This window comes from Littorina saxatilis, linkage group LG5 (assembly GCF_037325665.1).
Source record: "Littorina saxatilis isolate snail1 linkage group LG5, US_GU_Lsax_2.0, whole genome shotgun sequence".
NCBI classification, from domain to species: Eukaryota; Metazoa; Mollusca; class Gastropoda; order Littorinimorpha; family Littorinidae; genus Littorina; species Littorina saxatilis.
The window spans coordinates 29884326-29909163 of NC_090249.1; the positions used below are offsets into that span (position 1 = coordinate 29884326).

General features: G+C 44.2%; 1 protein-coding gene across 3 annotated transcripts in view; it reads left to right on the forward strand.

Annotated features, from left to right (window-relative positions):
- LOC138966814 (laminin subunit alpha-2-like) overlaps positions 1–24838 on the forward strand; it is a 242658-nt gene that overhangs the window by 213210 nt on the left and 4610 nt on the right. For all 3 annotated transcript variants that reach the window (XM_070339159.1, XM_070339160.1, XM_070339161.1), the window contains 9 exons: positions 38–184; positions 1232–1371; positions 1548–1730; positions 2098–2463; positions 8493–8682; positions 9167–9313; positions 9873–10026; positions 13657–13784; positions 24390–24612. In XM_070339159.1, the coding sequence (XP_070195260.1) occupies positions 38–184; positions 1232–1371; positions 1548–1730; positions 2098–2463; positions 8493–8682; positions 9167–9313; positions 9873–10026; positions 13657–13784; positions 24390–24612 (1678 nt within the window). The remainder of the gene's footprint in view (positions 1–37; positions 185–1231; positions 1372–1547; positions 1731–2097; positions 2464–8492; positions 8683–9166; positions 9314–9872; positions 10027–13656; positions 13785–24389; positions 24613–24838) is intronic.

A 24838-nucleotide genomic window follows, 5' to 3' on the forward strand; every position in this document is an offset into this window, starting at 1 on the left:
GTGTTTACTAAAATCTCATCTCTGCTTATGCTTGCAGGATATAAGGCAAGTTGGTTTCAACGGCGATGGTTACGTGATGTTCGACGGAGTAAGTTTGGGGCAGCAGGAAGCGGACATTTCACTGTCGTTTTTCACCTCACAGCCCAACGCCCTGCTCATGCTGGCCAGGGATGTCTCTACAGATGTGAGTATTATCAGTTTCTGCATTGAAAGGCAATGGGACCCCCCCTCCCCCCCAACCTCCCTTTAAAGATACCCATCTCCCCATTTAAAGACTTCTATCTTTAAACCTTGTATTCTCTGATTTTCCGTTCCTTTAACCTCTGTAAACTTACCTCCATTTTAATGTAACCGAGTGCCGAAACACCACAATCACCTTTGGAGGCGAAGTCCAATCAAACAGGATTGAGAATTTGAGAGCTTATTTCTAAGCCCTATAAAAACTGATATGCATTCGCAAAGGAATCCATGAACATACAGAGAGACAAAGGCCGCCAGACCCCATCACAAACAGAACTCTACAATCCACAGGTGTTGCCTACTTCAAAGGCGAACAACTCTGCAGAGTCTGCTGTGAAGGGCGACCGTAGTCTCCCTGTCACACTCGCCCCCGTTTGAATGAACAAATTGTCCCCAAAGTTCCGAACCATGGACCCGCCAAGCTTAGGTCCCTCCCAGGTTCATGGAATGGGAACAGCACGAAAAATGATTCAGTGGCCATAACGCCATTCCTGAACATATCATGTCGAGTCCCATCATGGAGGCGAAGTCCAATCAAACAGGATTGAGAATTTTAGAGCTTATTTCTAAGCCCTATAAAAACTGTTATGCATTCGCAAAGGAATCCATCAACACACAGAGAGACAAAAGCCGCCAGACCCCATCACAAGCACAACTCTACAATCCACAGGTGTTGCCTACTTCAAAGGCGAACAACTCTGCAGAGTCTGCTGTGAAGGGCAACGGTAGTCTCCCTGTCACATGACTACTTCCTTTTGAAAACCTGATTTTCCCACATTTTTGGGAGGTGTTAAAAGGATTGTTCTACTCTAGTAGCATGTTATTCTGACGGTCAGAGTTGAATGGTTTTTTGTTCTTTTCCTTTTGTAGTTTTTTTGTTCTTCCCCTTTCATCTTCCGAATTCCTTTCTAGATTGGTTTTTCATGGATGTTTTTGAACAATATTTGTACCGTATTATTACACTTTTATAATTTTTATTTTTTTTTTACAGTTTTACTACTCCGTGGCACTGACAGACGGTAAACTAGAGGCCAGACTGTCGGCAAACTCTCGGCCCACCATCCTCACATCCAAAGAAACATACGATGACAACGTTGTTCATCACGTAGGAATTCTGAAAAATGGCAGACAGTAAGGGGCTTTTTTTTCTCTTCCTGCGTCTGTGTGCATGTTTGTGTGTGTGTGTGTGTGTGTGTGTGTGTGTGTGTGTGCCTGCGTGCGTGCGAGAAAGAGAGAGATAAATACATTCATCTCCTCTCCACAGTATGTCTCCCTGCATCTAACCATTTCTTGTTTTAATTTTCCAGACTTCAGTTGTTGGTGGACGACGTTATAGTTGCACAAGACGATCTGCCACCAGGTGTAGAGGCGATTCCGATGGGTACTAACAGCAATCTGTACTTTGGCGGCGCCAGCATCATGGTAAATGACATGGCCGCCTCCGACGTTTACCTGGATGGATGTGTCAGCGACGTTATTGCTAACGGAAGGTGAGGCTCGTAATGTTTAGTCCCTTGACCATGGGGTTATTGAAGGGACGCATGAGATGAAGTAGCTGTGTGTCTGTGTTTGGGTGTGTGTGTGTGTGTGTATTTGTGTGTGAATGTGAGAGTATGTTTGAGTGATTGTCTGTTTGTTGGGGCTTGTAAGCGTGCGTAGAGATGTGTTTATAATAAAGTCAACATTTACCAGGTTTTATTCCAGTCCGATTAACAAAGGCAGATGGTTTAGCAGTGTGAGTTCAGCTCAGGAGTGAACTGTTTAATTCACCTACATGTCTCTATTATAAGGGTTAACATGACAGCTAAACACAGTACACTTTATACACTTTCTACAATTTGTACATTTTATCTGCAGATTGATAGACCTGAGTAAAGCCAAACAGTACAGCAAAGCCGACATTGGGCGGTGTCGAGATTCCGTCACGCTGGCAAACGGGGATGCTCCAGCCATGTGTGAAAAGAGCAACGGCATCAACAACGACAGACCCTCCAGCCTCCCACTTCTTCCGCCTCGCCCACGAACCACCAAACGCACCACCACCGTTATCGCAACTACGGCAGCACCCCTCACGACTGCCAGCGGTTTGATGGAAACTTCCACCTGTTCGCCGTTCCGTCTGATGAACGCTGGGATCGAGCAGAACGCCAAGACGCTCGGCAACGGCGAATCCAGCTATGCTCAGATCAGCAAGAACATTAGGCGTAGCGAACTGAGAAAAAAGTAAGTTTAGGTTCAGTCGGACAGAGGTTTAGCGACAGCAGGGATTGATTTTTGAAATCTATTATCAGAGAACTCTGTCCTTAAATGCATCAGACATTTTCATAATCAGTCAGCATCATAAGAAAACTAGGAGAAGTTATCCCCTCCCTCATGCAAATGATACAAGCACAAAGAAACTCCCACACTTTTGTTGTTGTTGTTTGTTTTCTCTCACTCAATTGAATCCGTGGTGCCTGCATTTGGAAAGGGGGATAAGGGAGCATGTTTGGCTGTATCCAAAGGTATCTTAAAGATCTCTATCAATTCACTTTCTGCAGTCATTCTTTGGCTGCATTCTAATATGGAGCATTAATATTTGCATTAAATCACATATTCTTACGCCAACTCACATATATAGCATTAACTTCAGTTTGATTATCTTATTAAGCAAACGTTTTGAATAATGAATGCATTTATCTCATCCACCATGTGCAGTACTGTTTACATTTCCTTGTTCTGGTAGTATTCTATTTTCAACCATGTGGAAGTCATTGTATGCGTGTGTGTGCGAGTGAGTGTGCGAGCGCGTGTGAGTATACTGTTGTTAGTTTAGCATTGTTTTTGTTGTTGTTTTTTGTTGTTTTTTTTCCTTTTATTGTTACATGTTTGTCTACCATAATTTACCATTATTATTCTGACATTATTTCAAATTTGTAATATTAAAATCGTCCGCCAAATTTCATTTGCTTTTAAGAGTACGCTCATAAGCTTAGCTTGTTGTGCTCCATGTTCCTTATTTCATGTATGCGGTAATAGTACCAATGGAATTTATTGAATAAACTTGTTTAAACCAACTTCAGTTTGATGCGTAAGACATTGAAGTACTAACCCTGGTAACAGGGGGAGGTAACTCCCAAAACAAAGCAAAACCTTGACGACAAGGCCCTGGTAGTTACCTCCCCTCACCGGCAGCCCGCGCATGCACGGCACATATCGCCGGTATATCTCATTCCCTTCTTCAACACGGTTGTGTTCAGACGTGTTTTGTACTTGCTAGGCTTTTCAGCCTTTGGTCTCCTGTAGCAGACATGGGACTGGTCCGATTTTTATCGGAATTCCGATATTTTCCTTAGCTCACAGACCATTCTTGAGATCGATGCAAATTCGTTGAGAAAATAGGGGGGAGGGGGGTGGTGGTATGAACCGTTCAGCTGAAGCTGTCTGCGTCTGAAGTCAGTGCATTCGCACCCCAGCACTCGCGTGAACCCATAGGTGGTGGTATAAACCGTTCAGCTGAAGCTGTCTGCGTCTGAAGTCAGTGCATTCGCACCCCAGCACTCGCGTGAACCCATAGCAGTATCATGGGTCGCGTTTGATTGGCTGTCGATCTCCGACGATTATCGCCGGGGCTTAATTATTCACCGATGGCGGTTTGTGGGTTGTTTTGATTGGCTGCCGATCTCCAAACGCCGAAGGTGAAAAAGGTAGCATCATGGCGTCTGGATTCCGTATTGTTTTGTCGGCTGTGGAAGCTCTTACGATCGACGACCAAAGTGTGAAAAACAAGTGGAAAGCCAACTGGCTGTCAGAAGAAGTGACTGTCACTATCAACAAGAAGGAAAGGCGCCAGCTCATTGGCGACAGTATCAGTTGTCATATTGTTTTGTCGGCTGTGGAAGCTCTTACAATCGACGACCAAAATGTGAAAAACAAGTGGAAAGCCAACTGGCTGTCAGAAGAAGTGACTGTCACTATCAACAAGAAAGAAAGGCGCCAGCTCATTGGCGACAGTATCAGTTGTCGTATTGTTTTGTCGGCTGATATATATCCATTCCCGGTCAGGCCGCGTGCACGTGGTGCGACAACGGCCACTGCGTGGTGAAATACGGACTTGGTGTAGCATCTATGCATGGGGCAAGCTAGGAAAAGATAACTCTCGCTGCAAACCACGCCCACTCAAAAATCCGGTCGGCGATTTGGCTCCGGACCCCAGGGTCAGGTTACGGCAAAGTACGTCGTTTTGAGTGGTTGGTTGTTGTTGACGGTACGGACTTTGACGAAGATCGGGACGACTCTTCTGAGATTGAGTCTACCTTTCGAGTCTAGAAGGGACTTCCTCGGCCATTGGTTTTGGCCGCTGAGGTTGCTTTTATTTATTTGCGGAAGGGGTGATGGCTGCTTCTCACTTGCAGCTCCACCGCCTTCTGCATTTGTCACATTGCCGGCTACCTCCGGTTCCGCTTAGACGGTTTTCGGGTTGCGGTAGCGTTCTTTCTTTACCGGTTCCGCACAGCGTGGCTGCACAGGGTTCCGGTACTGGGGGACAATCATTTCCGGCTTCGGCCAATGATGGTTCTGGGAACAATGACTCTTTGCCAGTAGACTTCCAATGTCAACCCTTTGGGTTTCAGGTTGTTGGTGGCATTGGTACCCTGTCTCTCACTTCCAATTTCGCTTCGGCTGTTCCGGCGAGTGAAGGATCGTACGCATTAGCATCAGCTCGCACCACCACGGTGTTGCGGGTGCTTTTGCACTAGGGGTTTCGGCTACTTCTGGTTCGTCTTCCGACGTTCCAGGTAATCGTAGCACTTTGTTCTTTCCTGTCCGCAACTTCTGATGTCAACCCTTTGGGGTTCCAGGTTGTTGGGGGCAGTGATGCCATGTATCTTACTTCCTGTTCCGCTTCGGCTGTTTAGGATGGTAAGGTTTTGTACGTGATGGCATCTATGATTACTGCTTGCGTCGGTCCCCGCGTCTGACTTTTGGTCTTTCAGCGATGAACAGACGCGTTCTGGTTTTTCGGCCAAACTCAGGGTGATTCTTGATTTGGCAGCAAAATTAATTCCGGATTTTTCTTAAGGACGCTTTGTCTTTGGAGTTTTTTTCGGCAGGTTGACTTCCCGGTTATGCCGACCAGTCTTTCTGGGATTTCCGTTTTGGCTTTTGATACGTAGTCATTTGCCTACAAGCGGACTGACCTATGGGCACTACGGCTTTCAGCCATTTGTTCATGCCACTCCAGGCTTCGGCCATTGTTTTTCCGCACTTTCGGTTGCTAGCGTACGACCAGAATCGCGGCTTTCTCGTGCTATCTCCATCTGCTCTTGCAGGGACTGGAGAGGATAACTTGTGTCAGTTGGACTTATTGTTTTCCGTTCACTGAGCACACCGAACATCTCTTTTTGTCAGGAACTTTCTGGTCATTTCCTGCTGCTACTCAGGATGACTACGAATCTGATCAGCATTCTATTTACGTTAGAAAGCGGATAACAGACTTTCGATTCGAGTGGCGAGAAGGTCATTCACGACAGCTGTCGGTCTTTGGGCGCTCATCTTTTTGTCCTCTCAAGGAGGTTGTTCGGACTTTCTTTTAACTTCCTCTGTTTTGGCAAGAAGTTTCTAAAGTCAGTTTGGGGGCAACATGACTGCCGGTTACGGCAACCTTGTCTTACCTACGGGTAACGACGGTCCAGTTCATAGTCATAGTCATTCATTGGTGCTTTCTGCCACGACCCACTAGGTTTATGAGTCCTTGTCTTTGCTAGACTTGGACTCTTAACGCAGGAAGTTTTACTGCGTCATACGCTCGGTCTTGATTGGGTAGATACTCAAAGCAGGTCATGCACCAGCAGTAGCCTACTTTTGGCTAACCGTTTGGATCAAGCTGGGTTCACAGCTTGGTTCATTGGAGGGTGAGTGTTCCTTATAGTTTGGGAACTTCAGGAACACGTATGCTCTTTCTTGAGCTTTTTCTCACCGATGAGGGCTTGATATCTTTTTCTCAGGTATCACTCGTTTATCAGGAGGAGATAGGTCACGTCTTTCTTGAACTGACGTCTATCTCCTGGGCCTGGCGGGCTTCACGCCCTCCCGAGGTGTAACATAGTGACATTATGTTTTAACGGTCGCTACAGGGTTCGTCCTAATCAGTTCTGAGTGGACAACCTTAGGCTCTGATCGTTCCATGTTCGGCACCACAGCAAGCGCCGCTTTGATGCTTGCTTCCTTCCTTGTCGATTAAATTTCATAGCTTCTTGCTAGTGGAAATTAAGTAAAGACTTTTGCCGCTTTTGCTTAAGCCGCATTAAGTCTTTCGACTCTGTTGTGTAAAGAGTCTAGTAAGGCCAAATTTCTTTTTTTCCGACATTTGTCTTGCTTTTATCTATTGAACAAGGGACAAGTTCTTGTCTCTGGTTCATTGCGAACAATTAGCGTCTTCCTCATGGGACTATGGTGCTGTGGTTTACTCAAGCCATAATCTTTTAGTGCTTCACTCCGCGGAGGGTGTTTCACTTGTGGCCTTTTGGAACTCTTTGTTCTATTCAGGTGGGAGACGCACAGGTTCGTTTTTTATTACTTGCTCGCCTCGGAAGGCATATCTTGTTGTCTTCCGAACTTTCAGCTCTCTTTTGAGTTAGAACTGTCTTCCTGGTTTAGCTGATTGTAAGCGACTGTTCTCTCTTTTCGTCAGTCATGGTCAAGACAGTTCAGTGAGGTTGCGCTCTTTCCGGTTTTCTGAAGACATAACTCACGAATATGAAAGTTCTTCACTCAGGTCTCAACAGACTTTATGTGAAGGGTTATTTATCTAGTTGATCTTATCTGGTGGGTTTTTACCATCATTAGCAATCCATGAGTGGTTGCAACCAAAAGAGGGGGGGGGGGCAGTCAGCCCTTCCTCCAGCACCTGCATTAGTGCATGTTTGTAGGTTTTGGGCATCGGCTTTAGCATTCTCCAGTTCAGGAGGATGCTGTTCCACGAACTCTTGTTTGTCGATGGAAGACGATTTTTTCTTTAGACTGGAGAATCGTCGTCAGAACTTGACAAGACATTCCTCTTTCTACGCCCAGCGTGGAAAGGGCCCTGTCATCAATTCTTTTGTCATTTGAATATTATTTCCAGTTTGGGATTTCTTCTTCTTTTAAGGTTCTTTTGTTAAGAGCCATAGAATTTTGAGACTTGCAAGCCTTTCTTTTTTAATAAGAAGGCTCTCAGACTCCTTTTTGTCGGTGCTCACTTCCCCTTGAAGGGGCAGCGATTTACGTTCTTTTTGGGTCTCACGCAAGAGATTGAGAATTTTGAACATACTCGTCTTGCATGGCTCCTTTTGGAGTGCCAGACCAGATCTTTGGTTCTTTCGTTTAGACGGATAGAATCAAATTATTGCAAAGCAGCACTGGCTAGTTGAGCTTTCACACTCTTTAAACAAGCTTATGAGTGTGGCAGTCATATGGGGGGGGGGGGGGGGGGGGGGGGGAGCATTCAGTCTTTCCCCTGCGTTCACTTAGAACTCATGGGGCCTGAGCTTGGGCCTTTTATTTGGCGGTCCTATGACCAGGCAAATCTCGAACGGCCTCACAGTGGTGTTTTGGACGTTTTCAGACGTCTTTCTTTAACTACTTTTTGCGGGTTTCTAGTACCCGCTGGAATGGTAGTAGTTGCTTACCAATCTTGGTTGAAGCAGGCCGGATTCTTACCAGAATAAGTGAGTTTCCCGCCACCTTTTGTAGCAATCTGCTATATATGTGAGTTGGCGTAAGAATATGTGATTTAATCGAAAATTTCTTAATTTAATTAATATACTTACCCAACTCACATAGTGAATGCCCTCCCAACCTACCCTGCAATCGTTTTTAATAGTTGAAGGTGGTGTTTCATTGGGAATGAGGTATACCGGCGATATGTGCCGCGCATGCGCGGGCTGCCGGTGAGGGGAGGTAACTACCAGGGCCTTGTCGTCAAGGTTTTGTTTTGGGAGTTACCTCCCCCTGTTACCAGGGTTAGTACTTCAATGTCTTACGCATCAAACTGAAGTTAATGCTATATATGTGAGTTGGGTAAGTATATTACTTAAATGAAAATTTATTAAGAAATTTTCGATACAATTTTATGTAGAATAGCTTATATTTTTCACTTCTTTTTATCCAAAGGTAATCTTAAAGATAGCAATCAATTCACTTTCCGTGGTCATTCTTTGGCTGCATTCTGATATGAAGCATTAACATTTATGTACTGTGGCTTATATTTTTCATTTCTTATTTTTTTTCAGTTTCAACATTAGCTTCGAGTTCCGAACCTTCTTCGATGATGGCTTGTTGGGCTTGTTGAGGAACAATGACCAGTCAGTGTACTTTGCCGCACAGCTCAGAGGAGGGACGGTGGAGGTTGTGTACACTTTCAAAGGACAGGAGAAAAGACTGAGGTCGACAGGAAACTTGGCTGACGGCCAGTGGCATTCTGTGAGTTGCTCAAGATGAATGTTCCGTGAAATGAGCTTACGTGTTTTGTTAGATTTAAAAAGAAACAAAAACAGAAAACTGCTCACATTCAGAAATCAAGAATAAAAATCAACAACACAAAAACACCAAAATCCATTAGCAGTCTTCTTTTTTCTTCTTTTTACATTTACGGTAGTCAAGTTTTGACTAAATGTTTTAACGTAGAGGGGGGAATCGAGACGAGGGTCGTGGTGTCTGTGTGTGTGTGTGTGTGTGTGTGTGTGTGTAATCTTCCCCTCTCTCTCTTTACAGACTATATATATGTGTGTGTGTTGGGCTCGGGCTTGTAAGTTGTGTACGGACGAAAAAACGGGTACAGCTATATTGATTGATTGATTTGATTGTGTGTTTTTTTCATTATCTATCAATTTATTACTTATGTATATATATATTTATTTATTTGTTTCTATATTTGTTATTTATCCATCTATTTATATGTACTCAGGGTCAGATCATCAAGGAGAAGACAAAACTACGTCTGGAAGTGGATGGACAGCTGGTGAAAACAGACAAGATTGAGTCACGGTTGGAGATTGAATTACCGCTCTACATTGGCAGCGTACCTAGAGTGGAAGACCTGCAGATGGATGTGGTGGGTACTTACAGTGTTACTGCTTTTTTCTTCCTTATTTTTCTCTTGTTTTATTTTGTGTGTGTGGGGGTTGTTGTTGTGTTGTTGTTTTTTTTTGTTTTTTTTTTTTTGAGGGGGTAATAAGGAAGGGATCGGGGGGGGGGGAGAATTTTTTGTGAGTGTTATTTTCTTAGTTGAGCTTTTTGTCTATAAAAAAAAACCCTGTTTGCAAGAATCTGGGGTAGACTCAGGTAAAAGATTGTCAGGCAGAGAATTGTGGGTCTATTGTTCCCTCACCATCTTTATTAATGTCAGTTGATAATTTTGTTCTGTTTGTTTGTTTGTTTGTTTGTGTGATGGGGAAAGGGTGTCTCTTTCTCTTTCTTTTTTTCTTTATAAAATTTGTATGGTCTTCGTTTTAAGTTCAATGACAAAATCAGTGCTTAAAAAAAGAGATGGGTTTTGTGTGTGTGTATGTGCATTTTCTTCCTTTTTGACAATTTTTTCTTCACATCTCTGATTATTAAATAAGGCATAAAGGGTGCTTGGCGCAGTGAAAGATCTTGGAAGTTGTTTTCAGATAAAACACAGTCTGCGTGGCTGTGTGCGCAACCTTCACCTCAGCGGTCGCCCTGTGGATATCGCAGACACGGACGTTATCAGCGGTGTTGAACACTGTTACGTTAGTGTGGAGCCCGGGGTGGGTCTCACGTCTAACTCGTGGGGAATTTACGGTAAGCTTATTTCATTTTCTGTCTCAGAAATAAGGATGAGGGACGGTCGACTGTTACAGTGACCCACCCTACCCTCCCCCCTCCCCACACACATATACTTTCAAGATCTTCAAAAATCAGAGGGAGAGAGTCATAAAATGAAAAATTTACAGACATTAGGCCACACACAAAAAATTTTGGTTTAGGGTAACCTGACCGACCTTACTTTTTCCCACTGACCCAAACACTTTTTATTAATTGAAATTTTAAAAAACCAAAACACTTTTCACACATTTTGCGAACCATACCGAGACAAAGGGAAGTAACCTCTTTTGAACTCGACATCACACATGTCAGTTGCAATGGCGGCTTCGACTTCGGGCACCTGCTTATGAGGTCAACTGATGTATTTTTAAAAAGCCTACCTACCGACCCTAATTTGGTCAGGTTACCAATAAAGCAATATGTATCGATTGGACATTGGATTTCCCTTCTTTGAGCCATGTGACGTCAGAGGCCTACAAAACTTCATATTTGGGCGTTTCAGGTTAACCGAAACTTCAAAGGAACTACTTACTTCATATTTGGGACACGCGGATTAACCCACAGATCAAAACACACGTCTGCAAAACTGTAAAAATGAAGCGATTTGCAGATCTATCTCGGGAAGAAATTGAAAACAAAAGACGACTTTTAACTCCGATCGAATACCAACACACTTCAGCTGAACAAAAGATGAACATGGGAGACACCCTCCATCAGCATATTGCAGGCAACACACAACTCCAAGTTTTGCCGCGGCCAAATTCAAACCCCTCGCGAAGTTCACTCAGCTCTGTCGCACACACAGCCACCGGCCGAGTCGATATGCGCGGGGCAAGTAGTTTCGACATGTCCTTTGAAAATATGAATTTCTTCCTCAGTGCAGAAAATGAACCTGACATGCCACCATCCACGTCAATGCAAGTTCTGCCTACTTTCCACAACTGTACCATAAACAACTTGGAACATCACAATAACAAAATAAGACCAAACGTGTTGATTGTCTCTGCTGTTAACCCCACAAGCTTACTCAATGAACTCGTCCAGTCTTGATCACGAGACAGGGTGACGACAAGTGTGTACCACAATTTCTGACACTGACGGTGCAAAGAGATGTAGCAATTTAATTGATGCTTTATTTGATGTTCATGAATTTTCCGTTCCTTTGATTATGTTCTGAACAAAATGTTGCGATAATCAAATATTCTAATGTTAATTGAAGGAGTTGAATAAACTTTTGAAGTTGCACTATTTTTGGGGCGCATTGAAGTGTATGTGTTTGGTGTAAACAGGTGTTCTTGGTGTGTGTGTTTGATTGCATGTGTGTGTGCTGGTTCAATCGTCAAAACAACAACAAAGTCAGTACCTGAAAGGAATTCGATCGATACATAAATGTTATTTGCGTTTTTGACCAAAATATGACATTTGACACAGAACTCGACAGTCATTGTTCACCTCGACCGCTATCGCGGTCTCGGAGAACAATGACTGTCTCGATCTGTGTAAAATGTCATATTTTGGTCAAAAACGCAAATAACGTATAATATATTTTTTGTTGGCCTTATGAATAAATCTGGAAAACTAGGGTCTGAAAAAAAAGGGGGGGGGGGGGGTCTTTAAGTAAGGGGTTGTAAAGCCTGATATTCATGGTGTGAAGTTAACTTCTCGACATCTGCTTCATGTACAGTCAAACCCACCTAAAACGAACACGCTAGTTACGAATTTTGACTTATAACGTATTAGTTTTAAGTTCCCAACTGAATACCTCTTTCTTCATGCCTAAAAAAAATGCTTGAAACGAATTCTTTGTAACGAATTTATGCTTATAACGAGCACTTTTTGGATTCCCAAGCATGCATAATGTCTGTAATTTACTCACGCTTATGACGAAATCTTTAAACTCGTCCCGAGATGACATATCATATCATTTGCATAACGAACCCCTCTTTTAACGGGTCCGACTAAACTACGCGCCAGCACGCGCTACCTTGAACCATAGCACTTATATACTTTATTTTTATATTTCTAGTTAGTTCATCGTCCATTCTCACATAATACAAAATTTCAAACTTCAATGATGAAAAATACGGAAGTTATGACGAGTTTAAGGAGAGCTAATGCACTACTCTCAAATCCGACGATCAGTTCCGCCATTGACTAAACAGCGTGCTACCACTTTGAAGTAGACGCTACCCGGTGATCCATAACACTTACATAATTTATTTTTATAGTCTATATAGTTCATTGTCCATTCTTACATAATACAAAATTTCAAGCTTGAGTGTTGAACATTTCAGTAGTTATGACGGGTTTTAGGCGAGCTAATGCGCTACTCTCAAATCCGACAAAATCCGGCAGTGACTAAAACTGCGCACTACCAATTTTAAGTGGACGCTACTGAGATTCATAGCTGTTATATAATTTATCTGTATGTTTCTAGTCATTCCATCGTCAGTTCTTACATTATACAAAATGGACAATGAACTATATAGACTATAAAAATAAATTATGTAAGTGTTATGGATCACCGGGTAGCGTCTACTTCAAAGTGGTAGCGCGCTGTTTAGTCAATGGCGGAAATCGTCGGATTTGAGAGTAGTGCATTAGCTCTCCTTAAACTCGTCATAACTTCCGTATTTTTCATCATTGAAGTTTGAAATTTTGTATTATGTGAGAATGGACGATGAACTAACTAGAAATATAAAAATAAAGTATATAAGTGCTATGGTTCAAGGTAGCGCGTGCTGGCGCGTAGTTTAGTCGGGCCGCTTTTAACAAACACGTTTTCATCGCCCCAGAGCCGCTTTGTCTCTAAAAGTCACAAGGCTACAAGGATCTTCGTGTGAGGGAGATCAAAGGCAGGTCCATTGTGATGGCTGGGTGGCCTTCTTTATAGACACTGACCTTCTTCCCAGGGGTCATTGACCCAGTTTTAGCTATGAGAGGTGACCAGTTCCCCTTTCATATGAGAGAGGAAAAACTTCCTGCACCCGGGTCAGTGACCGAGTTTAACCTATGGGGAGTTTAACCTATGGGGCAGTCTCTTAGATATCTTGAGAGGAAACTTGGCCAGGGTAGTACCTGCACCAGAACTGGTGGACACCATGAAATCGGAGATTGATCAGAATGTACATGTACATGCTTTTACACGACTTTTTAAATTTTACTTCTAAAATTGTGACAGTAAAAAAATCAATCAATTCTCTTAATGCGAATTTCGGTTAAGACGAACTTATTTCCTGATCCCAAGTGATTCGTCTTAAGCGAGTTCGACTGTAGTTTGCTTCAGGAAGCTTTGTATTGGCAAGAGTTCGGTAAAAGGACTTCACAAAGTTTTTGCATTCATCTTTGGGCTATGTGTGTGTGTGTGTGTGTGTGTGTGTGTGTGTGTGTGTGTGTGTAAAAGAATGTGTTTAAGATGATGTGTAAGAGAGTGTGTGTGTGTGTGTGCCTAGCATTTTGTCTTGTTTCCAAGACACAAGCCTGTGGGATTTGGGATGTGTATTATTTGCCGTTTAGTTTTCTTTGAATTTGTGTTCCATCAACGCAACTTTAACTCAGTTGTTCCATAATTATTATGGGAGTCATTTTGAGCAAACTGTTTTGTAGGTATGGACTTTGATGTGGGGACCTCCATGAAGATAGAAGCAGAATTCAAGACCAGCAAACGCGAAGGAGTGCTGCTCACCATTGCCAGCGATGAGACAGGCTTGACCCTGGAACTTCATGAGGGCAAGGTAGGGAGGACCCTCTGTGTGTTTGATTGAAAGTAGGATCACATGCAGCTGTATTCCTCATGCTTGTGTTAATTTCTTCTGCCTCTCTTTTCAAACCTTTGAGAGAGTGAATTAAAGCAGCTAGCATTCGAATATGGTTGGACAGCTCATGACTTTTTATGTGCTTTCATATATTTTCTGCTTTGTCCATATAAACGGATATTTATTCCTCATGCTATTGTTTCTTCTGTCTCTGTTTTCAAACTTTTGAGAGTGAAAACAGCATTCAATTAGGGTTGGACAGCTCATGACTCTTCATGTGCTTTCCTTTTATACGTTTTCCGCTTTGTCCGTATAAACGGATTTGTCATCATTTTCACGAGTTTTCATTCACAAGCACCTGGGAAATAAATGTCATGTTCCCCAGGCAATAAATCGAGGTGGTGAATGGGTTTGAGCTTTCAGGTGAAACGTGGATTGTCAAAGTAAAAGCCAATCAGGCTGATTGTTTGATGTGTGGAACCATCGCGGCTTTGGATTTGTGTTTCCGAGGACAACGATTGTAAGCATTCACTCTCAAAGACCCAATCAATGTTGATAATTACCGCGGCGACTCATGGTCAATTTGCAACTTATCTCTGTAATCGCAAAATCCACAACGAAAAGTCATAAACATTTAAAAAGAAAAGAAATATGTTCAACACTTACTGAACTCACACGTATGATCGCAGCTCTGTACATTTTCAGACTGGAAGAAAAGCGTCAATAAGCTACGTTTGACGTCACATACAAGGTTGACGTGTTATCTCGAGCTACTGTGACGATGCTTTGTGGCCTGGAGTTGGATTCTAAAAATTCGTCTCCCTGTGGGTTATTGTGCATTTTGTTGCACAACCAAAATGATGACAAAAACGATGTTTGGTGGCTTGTCGTCAGACCAGCATTTTGTTGTTGGTCCTCGGGGAGCACATCGCCTTTTGTCTCATATTTATCAACCGCGCGTCCTTCGGCCTTGGTCGATAAAGATGAAACAAAAGACGATATGGTCCGCTTGGACCAACAAAAAAGCTGGTCTGTCAACAAGCCACCAAACATCTTATAATGTTTTAGTGTGTTTCATATATGTTTCATCTTCATTACAGTCCCTCTTTTCTCCCTGCCCTTGCCTTTTTTTCTGAATGATTTTCTTCCTACTGACCAGACAAAACCAGGAGCTGTTCCTTCACTATCTGCGTCTCTAACAACTCCCCCCCCCCCCCCCCCCCGCCAACCACCCCACACACACTTCCCTGAATGATCTTTCATGTATCTGTTCCCCCCGGGGGTTAGGGGGAAGAATTTACCTGATGCTCCCCAGCATGTCGTAAGAGGCGACTAACGGATTCTGTTTCTCCTTTTACCCTTGTTAAGTGTTTCTTGTATAGAATATAGTCAATGTTTGTAAAGATTTTAGTCAAGCAGTATGTAAGAAATGTTAAGTCCTTTGTACTGGAAACTTGCATTCTCCCAGTAAGGTCATATATTGTACTACGTTGCAAGTGTAAAGCCGAGCGGTCTTAGCTTCACATTAACTCTAACTGTCTGTGTCTGTGTCTTAGATGTTATTCGTGTTTGAAGGTCATTTGTCAGGATGGCAATCACATGACAGGACAAACAGACACACAGAATATAAACTCAAGAAGAGGCAGGTAAAGTTCAAAATTGTATTGAATCAAAACAAATCATAAAAACAACTCAATACAAGGCGTAGTTCTTTTCAGAAAATATATCTGTACATTGGTTCACTCTATTCCTGTAATTTTCCTACTCCTTACAAAAATATTCTAAGTCCAAAAATGGCTGAAAATTTGGGCATGACCCGTAGGTACCCTTAGCAAAATACGCTACTGAAAGCAATATCCTATGTCCTAAAATGGCTGAAAATTTGGGCAGAGGTTCGGGGCCTGAGTAAAAATAAAGTAAAAGAGCAAAGCGACGCCACTTTACTCGCCGTGTGGTAACCTGGGACTGCGGAACGTTTTTTGTTAACCCTGTCAGTTCAGTCCACAGGGCGGAGTCCGGTATACCATTTAGACACTTAAGCCAGGTTGGTTGCCAAAACTCCGGAGGACAGTTTAGAGATAACAACAAATACTTCTCAGTACTCAGGTTTGGACTCATCCACAACCATTCCCACCGAAGCAATGCTGTAACCCTAAGTGGTGGTGGGGAGTCCGGTATACCATTTAGACACTTAAGCCAGGTTGGTTGCCAAGACTCCCGCCGAACCTTGAAAACTAGCAGCTTATATACCTTCCATGACTGTCCCTGACGTCAGTCCACGTGCAAAAACAAATTCGTGGCAAGTGACAGGAGCGTGACTTTGGGTTCACAACCCCGCCAGTCAAGCCGGCGCGATCGTATCAACGTCATAGAACAAAATGGGGAGGGAGGGGGGGGGGGGGGGGGGGGTAGAGTCTCGAGGCTGCTGTCAGCTTCCATAGAAGCTACAGTTAAAATCCCTCAAAAATACACAAAAACTCCTGTACAAAGAAAACTACATCAAAAACGCTATAAAGAAATACATCAATAAAATGGAAATTCTACGACGCATCGTTTGATACCAAACACTCATTGGTTATCAATACGGTGAACAAAGTGCAAAACCTCTGACTATTACCTCGCAAAATAGTCATGTTACACCAAACACCGTATGCAGTTACAAGTTAACCACAATCAAACACAGTGTATATTGAACAGGCTTCTCATATGTAGATGATAAACATAAAATCTACATTCTACTAAACAAATGAATACAGAATACATACTTATATAGAATACATAGGTAAAAGAAAGAATGATATAAAAGCTACAGAAAAGAAAAGAGAGAGAGAGTAGAGAGAGTGTGTCTGTATGTGTATGTGTGTCTATGTATGTGTGTTCGTCTGTGTGTAACAAGTATTATCATAGACCTGTATTAGAAATAAAGAATCAGGTCAAAAAAAGAAAGGGGGTTGGGAAGGGAGGTGAATATAGCAAAACAATGCCCTCAGTCGTTAACGGCCCACGTGCATAAACATTCGTGACAGGAGAAACGACCTAGGGGTCATATCCCGTCAGTTCTGTCGGCGCCATCGTGTCAAAACCAATTAACCAATTAATTCTACCGCAAGAGAACAATAGAAAACGGGACCGTATCATACCTTAATCTCCGAACAATTTACTAGGGGAAAGAACAAATATGATTTTAGAGTGTGAATCTTAATTCCACACCGTTTCGATACTAACCTAGATAATATATTCTGCTCTCTACACTTTCTCTTCTTCCTCACTCTATAAACTTTAAGAAGAAAATTGCATATGGAGAAAAGACAAAAATATTCCTGTAGTCGCTTTTCTCCACAATGCCCCCCTCCACAAAAACAGTTTGCCCTCAAACTGAAAATGACCGAGGGTATTGAAACTTCCTGAAGCAGAAGCAAAAAAATCATATTTACAGAAAACCAGTGAAACACCAATATCCACCTTCTTTTGCTTTTAACACCAAATGTAAAAAAACTAGCGGAAGAATAAGATTTGCGTTAGAAACACCATTAGTAACGCCGAACCAACAACCTCTGTTCGTTCTTATTGGATTCCAACTCAAAATGGTGAATTTGGTCCAAACCAAATAAAAACACCTCTCTCAGCTTTTCAGTTCCATTATCATTATAAATTGCAAGCACAAAAAGAAAAAAATATATTGTTACAAAAAAAATATTAGAATTATGCGATTATGATTTCTTTCACCAACAACAAAAGGAGGGAAGTTATGAAAAAAAAACTTGGAATGATTTGGTTCTTCGCGACCATCTCAATGACATAAGTGATGTATTTTACAGTTTACTCGGACACAGATATAAAAATAAAGGTTATAAAAAAACTTCTGCAGCTATAGTCCAACATTGTTTTTCTTTTTCAAAAAAACGTTAGACTTTCCACTCAGTCTATTGTTCCATTTAAAAAAAAAACCACACACACCGATTTACCTCACCGCGGTTATTCCGCATTGAAATCAAAAACATGTGTAAACGAAATTCTCAGCAACATTCAAAAGAAATAACAACCGGTCAAACATATTTATGGTAAACATTTCAACAAATACAAGAAACAATTTACAGAATAAAAAGACAAAATGTGTATTCTTACCGGTCGTAAGTGTACACTCACATCTGCCCCCATTGTCTTTGAAACACACACACGGCGCAATAACTCCCGCAGTGGGGCACTGCGGTTATGAAATTAAAAGCCCCTCCTGTTTTTGGAACCGCAGGAGCTTTCTAGTTTGCTGTTAGGTAGATTTTTGGTTCCTCTTTCCTGTCATGCTCTCTTTTTCTTCATGAATTCTTTTCTTTTTTCTGCCTTCTTGCTCATTCACCTGTATTTTTTCCAAAAATCTCTTCTCTTGCCGCTTGTCTCGCGATTCATGTATAGTTTAATCTGTTAGTGTTCTGATGTAAGTCCAGCAGTAGATAGGTTAAGCCTATTTTAACATACTGGAAACTGGTAATCTTCCAGTAGGTATTAATTTAGTTTTACTAAAGCCTGCTGGGACACAAGTAATGGGTTAGTGCATTTGTAAACAGGAATCGCTTGACAAGTGGCCCCCTTCATCCCCCCCTTCCTCGTCCTGATATGGCTCTGCGTAGTCGGCTGGACGTTAAGCAACAAACAAACAAACAAACAAACGGCGCAATAACTCATCTAATGTCTGTCTCTTTCTTCTTTTAAAAACAATCCTACATGACTCATGTAACTGATTAACTCAATGTCTTTGATGCTCTACATAATAAAACCTTCGATCGTTGACGTCATCGTTGTTGGAGTTGCGGCGACATCACGGATGCGGCGTTGACGACGATGATGTTACGTCGCTCTGACGTCATCTCGTCACAGCATCGGCGTCGACATCGGCTGGCGCGTCCTCGCGGCGCCAGACAGCTCCCTCCGTCACAGCAACGACATCAACATCGGCTGGCGCGTCCTCACGGCGCCAGACAGCTACCTCCGTCACAGCAACGACATCAACATCGGCTGGCGCGTCCTCGCGGCGCCAGACAGCTCCCTCCGTCACAGCAACGACATCAACATCGGCTGGCGCGTCCTCGCGGCGCCAGACAGCTCCCTCCGTCACAGCAACGACATCCACATCGGCTGGCGCGTCCTCGCGGCGCCAGACAGCTACCTCCGCCACAGCAACGACATCCACATCGGCTGGCGCGTCCTCGCGGCGCCAGACAGCTACCTCCGCCACAGCAACGACATCAACATCGGCTGGCGCGTCCTCGCGGCGCCAGACAGCTTCCTCTGTCGTTTCTGTCACTGCAAAAGCGTCGACCTCGGTGAAACATCCGCCCCCGGACGACCCCCAGCTGGAGCACCGTTTAACGCCGAGACGCAGCTGGCATCCCAGGTCGACCGCCGTGTCTTCACCGGGACAAAGGTAGTGGTGTCGTTGACTGCCACCGTAGATTTTGAAAATGATTTTCGAAGAAATTTGAGGTTCTGTGTTCTTTTCTTTGACAACCTTCTCGGTTTCTGCAATAGGTTCATGGATTGGTGACCGATGCGTGTCTTCGGGACCCCTCGTTGTAATCTAAGTCCCCTTCCGAGAAGTCCATCTCTCAGGCTCCCTCGCTGCTGGATGCACTTAGCTCTCCAGTTGATCAGCCCACCCGACCTATGTGGCCGCATAGGTCCAGCACACGCCGCTCAAACCGCTCTTTCGGTTATGCTTGCCTTGCCTCTGGTTGGTCTTCTGTATCATACCCTCCAGTGCCACCTAGTGTGACACCAGGTCAAGACGGTTCCCAATCCAATCCCCCGCAGGTTGTTGGACTACACCCATGGCAGAGTGTATATGACTCTTCTGTAGTAAGTTGTTGCAACAAGAATAAAACCAAATGTTTCATCAGCTCTGGCCAGACGCTGTTTACTCCATTGTGAACCCCTCAGTCTCCTCTAATGGTCAAATCTCAGTCTCTCCAGCAGGCGATGACGTAGGTCTGCTGTCTCTCCTTTCGCTGTTGTCTGCATCTCTTTCGTCGTTGGTTATGCTAATCTATGCTTTTTAACAAAAATCAGAACAAAAACATCTATCGAGCTCCCTACCCTTATTGATCACGAAGTCACTGGTGCCTATTTCCTTGGTGCTTACGTCTGACGCTTGAGTTGTCGCTGATGTAGCCTCGCTCCGCGGATTCCGGGAGAGTGGTACCTTGACGACATCAGGCGCGTCCTCGCGGCGCCGGACAGCAACAAAGGACCAGATGACACCCGGCGCGTCCTCGCGGCGCCGAACAGGAACGCAGGAACGGGTGACCTCTGTGACGACTTCTGTGGCGGTGATAGGACTCGAGACGCACCAGCTGCAGCGTCAGACAGGTTCCCCTGTCTCGTCAGACAGAGGCAGGAACCGCGGCCTCGTGGCAGCGCGCCGTAAAGCTCGCTCGCCGACCGGATCCCCTGCAGCGCACTGGTCAGCTAGCTTGTCCTTGTCAGTTCGATGTACGGTGTTGTTGTTGGTATCGGCTGCGTTTCGTAATGACGTAGTTTTTCTCTGCCGTCGCTGGAATCTTGTGGGCCGAGATGTCCGACGGTGTAGTTCTTGGGACGTATACAGAATCCCTCTGTATCTTGCATGCAGTGTCCCACACTGCACACGGAAGCAACCTTCAGCAGGTTTTGTCCCCTCCTTGTCTGTCTTCTCTTCAAAGATGCGCTGATCTTCGGAAAACCTGTTGCCTGACGTAACTCCTGACGTCAGTACAACCCCAACCACCTGTGCAGCCGTCACAGGTGTAAAAAGACCAAAACATCTCCCTCCTCGATGGCCCGTTTCCAGCTACTGTCTTCTCTTCCTCTTCTTCTGCTTCTTCTGCAGTTTGTTGTTCGATGCTTGGGCTTGTGGCAGTAGAAACACAAGCCCCTCGCACCTTCGTGTACCTCTCTGACGACCGCTGCCTTGCCCTCGTGTGTGAAGCAGTCTCTTCGTGCAACCCGAAAAGACTCGAACCTGATCGCAGCTGCAACAGCTTCTTCCAGTGCCTGTGGTTTTGCTTGAAATGTCGCCCACTGCAGCCTTGCGTCATGGTAGAGGGCGTCGGTGAAATGAGCGATGGTCAGCTCCTCTTCTGCTTCTCTGCTAGCTGCCGGATAGACTATCTGTACCAGGCGTCTGACGTCTTCCGCTAACGCAGGCAGACTTTCATCTTGCTGACGCGTTCTGTCCTGAAGGTTCGTCCGTAGAAGCCGGTTCCTTCTCGTGTATCTGTGTGCTGAATCTCGCTTCAAGGGCCCGAACAAGCGAGCCACATTCCCGTCTGTCTTCGGGTCTCACGAGTTTCAGCGTTGTCAGTGCTGACCCTCGTAGACAAACAGCAAGCTGAAAACCCATGTCTGCCTCTGTCCATCTGTTCAGCTCTGCAAACATTTCGAACTGAACTCGGAACGCCACCCAATCCGCCTTTCCGTTGAATGTTGGCGGACATCTGTTGAACTCGCTTCCGCCGGTCAGCGAAGCGACGTTCCTTCCCTCGAGTTCCAGACAGTGTCCCTGTCTGTCCAGAACTCGACATCTATGCCAGCAGAGAAGGTTTTCCCCGCCCGGCATCTGTTGCTTTCCCAGGTTACACACGTTAGGATGACCGCGTGTCGCCGAGGCTGCAGCGTCAGAAAAGCTCGATCGTCCTTGGACCCCAGTGACAAGCTTCGTGTCACCTTTGTCGCTGTCTCGTCGCCTCTCTCGCTCTTCCTCTGCAGTTGTAGTTGTCTCGCCAGCTGGCTGCATTCCTGGCGTTGGCTGCTCTGCTCTCCTGCCAGCAACACGTGAATCGTGTCGCCGACAGTTTGCAGCTCTGGCTTCCCAGTCCAGGTCTCGAGTTGGAGAGACGGACCGGAAAGCCACTCTGTACTGCTCCCGTGTGTAGTTGACTGAAGACGACCCCTGCTGTGTTGTCCGGCTGGTCCCTTGCTTTTCCTCCAAGCGCCGTGTAGACCGTGTTCCTCGTAGCCAAGACAACGTGCCGTGTTGTCCCTGCATGCCAGCTGTGTTGACTGCACTGCATGCCCTCTGGAACACTGCCTCGTTGTCCGCTATCTAGCTTCGCTGCGCAGCCATCAGCAGGAAGGGTGATTTTCAGGGAGCAGACGAGAAAAAAAAAGTTTGCCCAGCAAAAGGAAAACCAGCTTAAAGATTTGAACACTAACAGCCCCATCTCTTTAAAGTACACAGAGAAAAAGACCTAACTCTGATAGCAAAAAAAATATGCCTACGTGTTTGCATTATGCTGTTTCAAGGGAGGTAGGCGACGACCCTTGTCGTCAGTACCGCCTGACGCCCGCAGGTCTTCTTGTGAACCAAGGTCAGACATCTTGTTTTGCAGCAGTCCAGAAAAATAAACAGTCACTGACTAAGTGACTGAGAAAAATAAAATAAAAACAAAGGGATGGGAGGGGATCTTCTCTCTCTAAGTAAAAATAAATCGGAAGCTACCAAAACTACAGTGAACCAATCTTTATCCCACTTCTGACACCATTTGTAAAGCCGAGCGGTCTTAGCTTCACATTAACTCTAACTGTCTGTGTCTGTGTCTTAGATGTTATACGTGTTTGAAGGTCATTTGTCAGGATGGCAATCACACGACAGGACAAACAGACACACAGAATATAAACTCAAGAAGAGGCAGGTAAAGTTCAAAATTGTATTGAATCAAAACAAATCATAAAAACAACTCAATACAATGCGTAGGTTCTTTTCAGAAAATATATCTGTACATTGGTTCACTCTATTCCTGTAATTTTCCTACTCCTTACAAAAATATTCTAAGTCCAAAGATGGCTGAAAATTTGGGCATGACCCGTAGGTACCCTTAGCAAAATACGCTACTGAAAGCAATATCCTATGTCCTAAAATGGCTGAAAATTTGGGCAGAGGTTCGGGGCCTGAGTAAAAATAAAGTAAAAGAGTAAAGCGACGCCACTTTACTCGCCGTGTGGTAACCTGGGACTGCGGAACGTTTTTTGTTAACCCTGTCAGTTCAGTCCACAGGGCGGAGTCCGGTATACCATTTAGACACTTAAGCCAGGTTGGTTGCCAAAACTCCGGAGGGCAGTTTAGAGAAAACAACAAATACTTCTCAGTACTCAGGTTTGGACTCATCCACAACCATTCCCACCGAAGCAATGCTGTAACCCTAAGTGGTGGTGGGGAGTCCGGTATACCATTTAGACACTTAAGCCAGGTTGGTTGCCAAGACTCCCCCGAACCCTGAAAACTAACAGCTTATATACCTTCCATGACTGTCCCTGACAGTCCACGTGCAAAAACAAATTCGTGGCAAGTGACAGGAGCGTGACTTTGGGTTCACAACCCCGCCAGTCAAGCCGGCGCGATCGTATCAACGTCATAGAACAAAATGGGGAGGGAGGGGGGGGGGGGGGTAGAGTCTCGAGGCTGCTGTCAGCTTCCATAGAAGCTACAGTTAAAATCCCTCAAAAATACACAAAAACTCCTGTACAAAGAAAACTACATCAAAAACGCTATAAAGAAATACATCAATAAAATGGAAATTCTACGACGCATCGTTTGATACCAAACACTCATTGGTTATCAATACGGTGAACAAAGTGCAAAACCTCTGACTATTACCTCGCAAAATAGTCATGTTACACCAAACACCGTATGCAGTTACAAGTTAACCACAATCAAACACAGTGTATATTGAACAGGCTTCTCATATGTAGATGATAAACATAAAATCTACATTCTACTAAACAAATGAATACAGAATACATACTTATATAGAATACATAGGTAAAAGAAAGAATGATATAAAAGCTACAGAAAAGAAAAGAGAGAGAGAGTAGAGAGAGTGTGTCTGTATGTGTATGTGTGTCTATGTATGTGTGTTCGTCTGTGTGTAACAAGTATTATCATAGACCTGTATTAGAAATAAAGAATCAGGTCAAAAAAAGAAAGGGGGTTGGGAAGGGAGGTGAATATAGCAAAACAATGCCCTCAGTCGTTAACGGCCCACGTGCATAAACATTCGTGACAGGAGAAACGACCTAGGGGTCATATCCCGTCAGTTCTGTCGGCGCCATCGTGTCAAAACCAATTAACCAATTAATTCTACCGCAAGAGAACAATAGAAAACGGGACCGTATCATACCTTAATCTCCGAACAATTTACTAGGGGAAAGAACAAATATGATTTTAGAGTGTGAATCTTAATTCCACACCGTTTCGATACTAACCTAGATAATATATTCTGCTCTCTACACTTTCTCTTCTTCCTCACTCTATAAACTTTAAGAAGAAAATTGCATATGGAGAAAAGACAAAAATATTCATGTAGTCGCTTTTCTCCACACAAGCCCCTGGAGCAATTATTTTATTAGTGCTTTTGTGAACAAGAAACAAGTGGCTCTATCCCATCCCACCCCTTTCCCCGTCGCGATATAACCTTGAACGGTTGAAAACGACGTTAAACACCAAATAAAGAAAGAAAAAAGAATGTTATCTGTTCAAACTCTTCAGGTTCAGCTTGGTTTTGGTGCATTCTCTTGCTTATTCTTACGGTAGTTCTGTCTGTGTTTCGACCATAGCTGATGTTTGCCCTGACCAACGGAGACGAGACGATCCGGGCGGAGTCGAACAACCTTGACCCCAATGAGTTTTGCATGAACCAGTGGCACACGGTACGAGCATCCTTGAACAACAACACCCTGCACCTGAAGGTGGACAATCAGGGAGAGATTGTAGGGTTGGGGCAGCCTGGTGGCGGAGACACACCCAGCAAATCTCCACTCCTCATTGGTGGATTTCCTTGTAAGTTGGGGGGGGGGGGGGTGGATGTTGTGGTGGATATGAGAGGATGTGTTTTGATAGATGTTGTCAACATGTTAAGGTTGGCATGGGTTTGGTTGTGTGGTATAGGACAGGGTGGGGGTGGAACAAGCATGTATGAGTGCATGTTGATGTCAAGATTATGAGGCCTCTTTTAATGTGTGTGTTGGTCACAGGCAGGACTGATTTGCATTTATACTTTAAGATG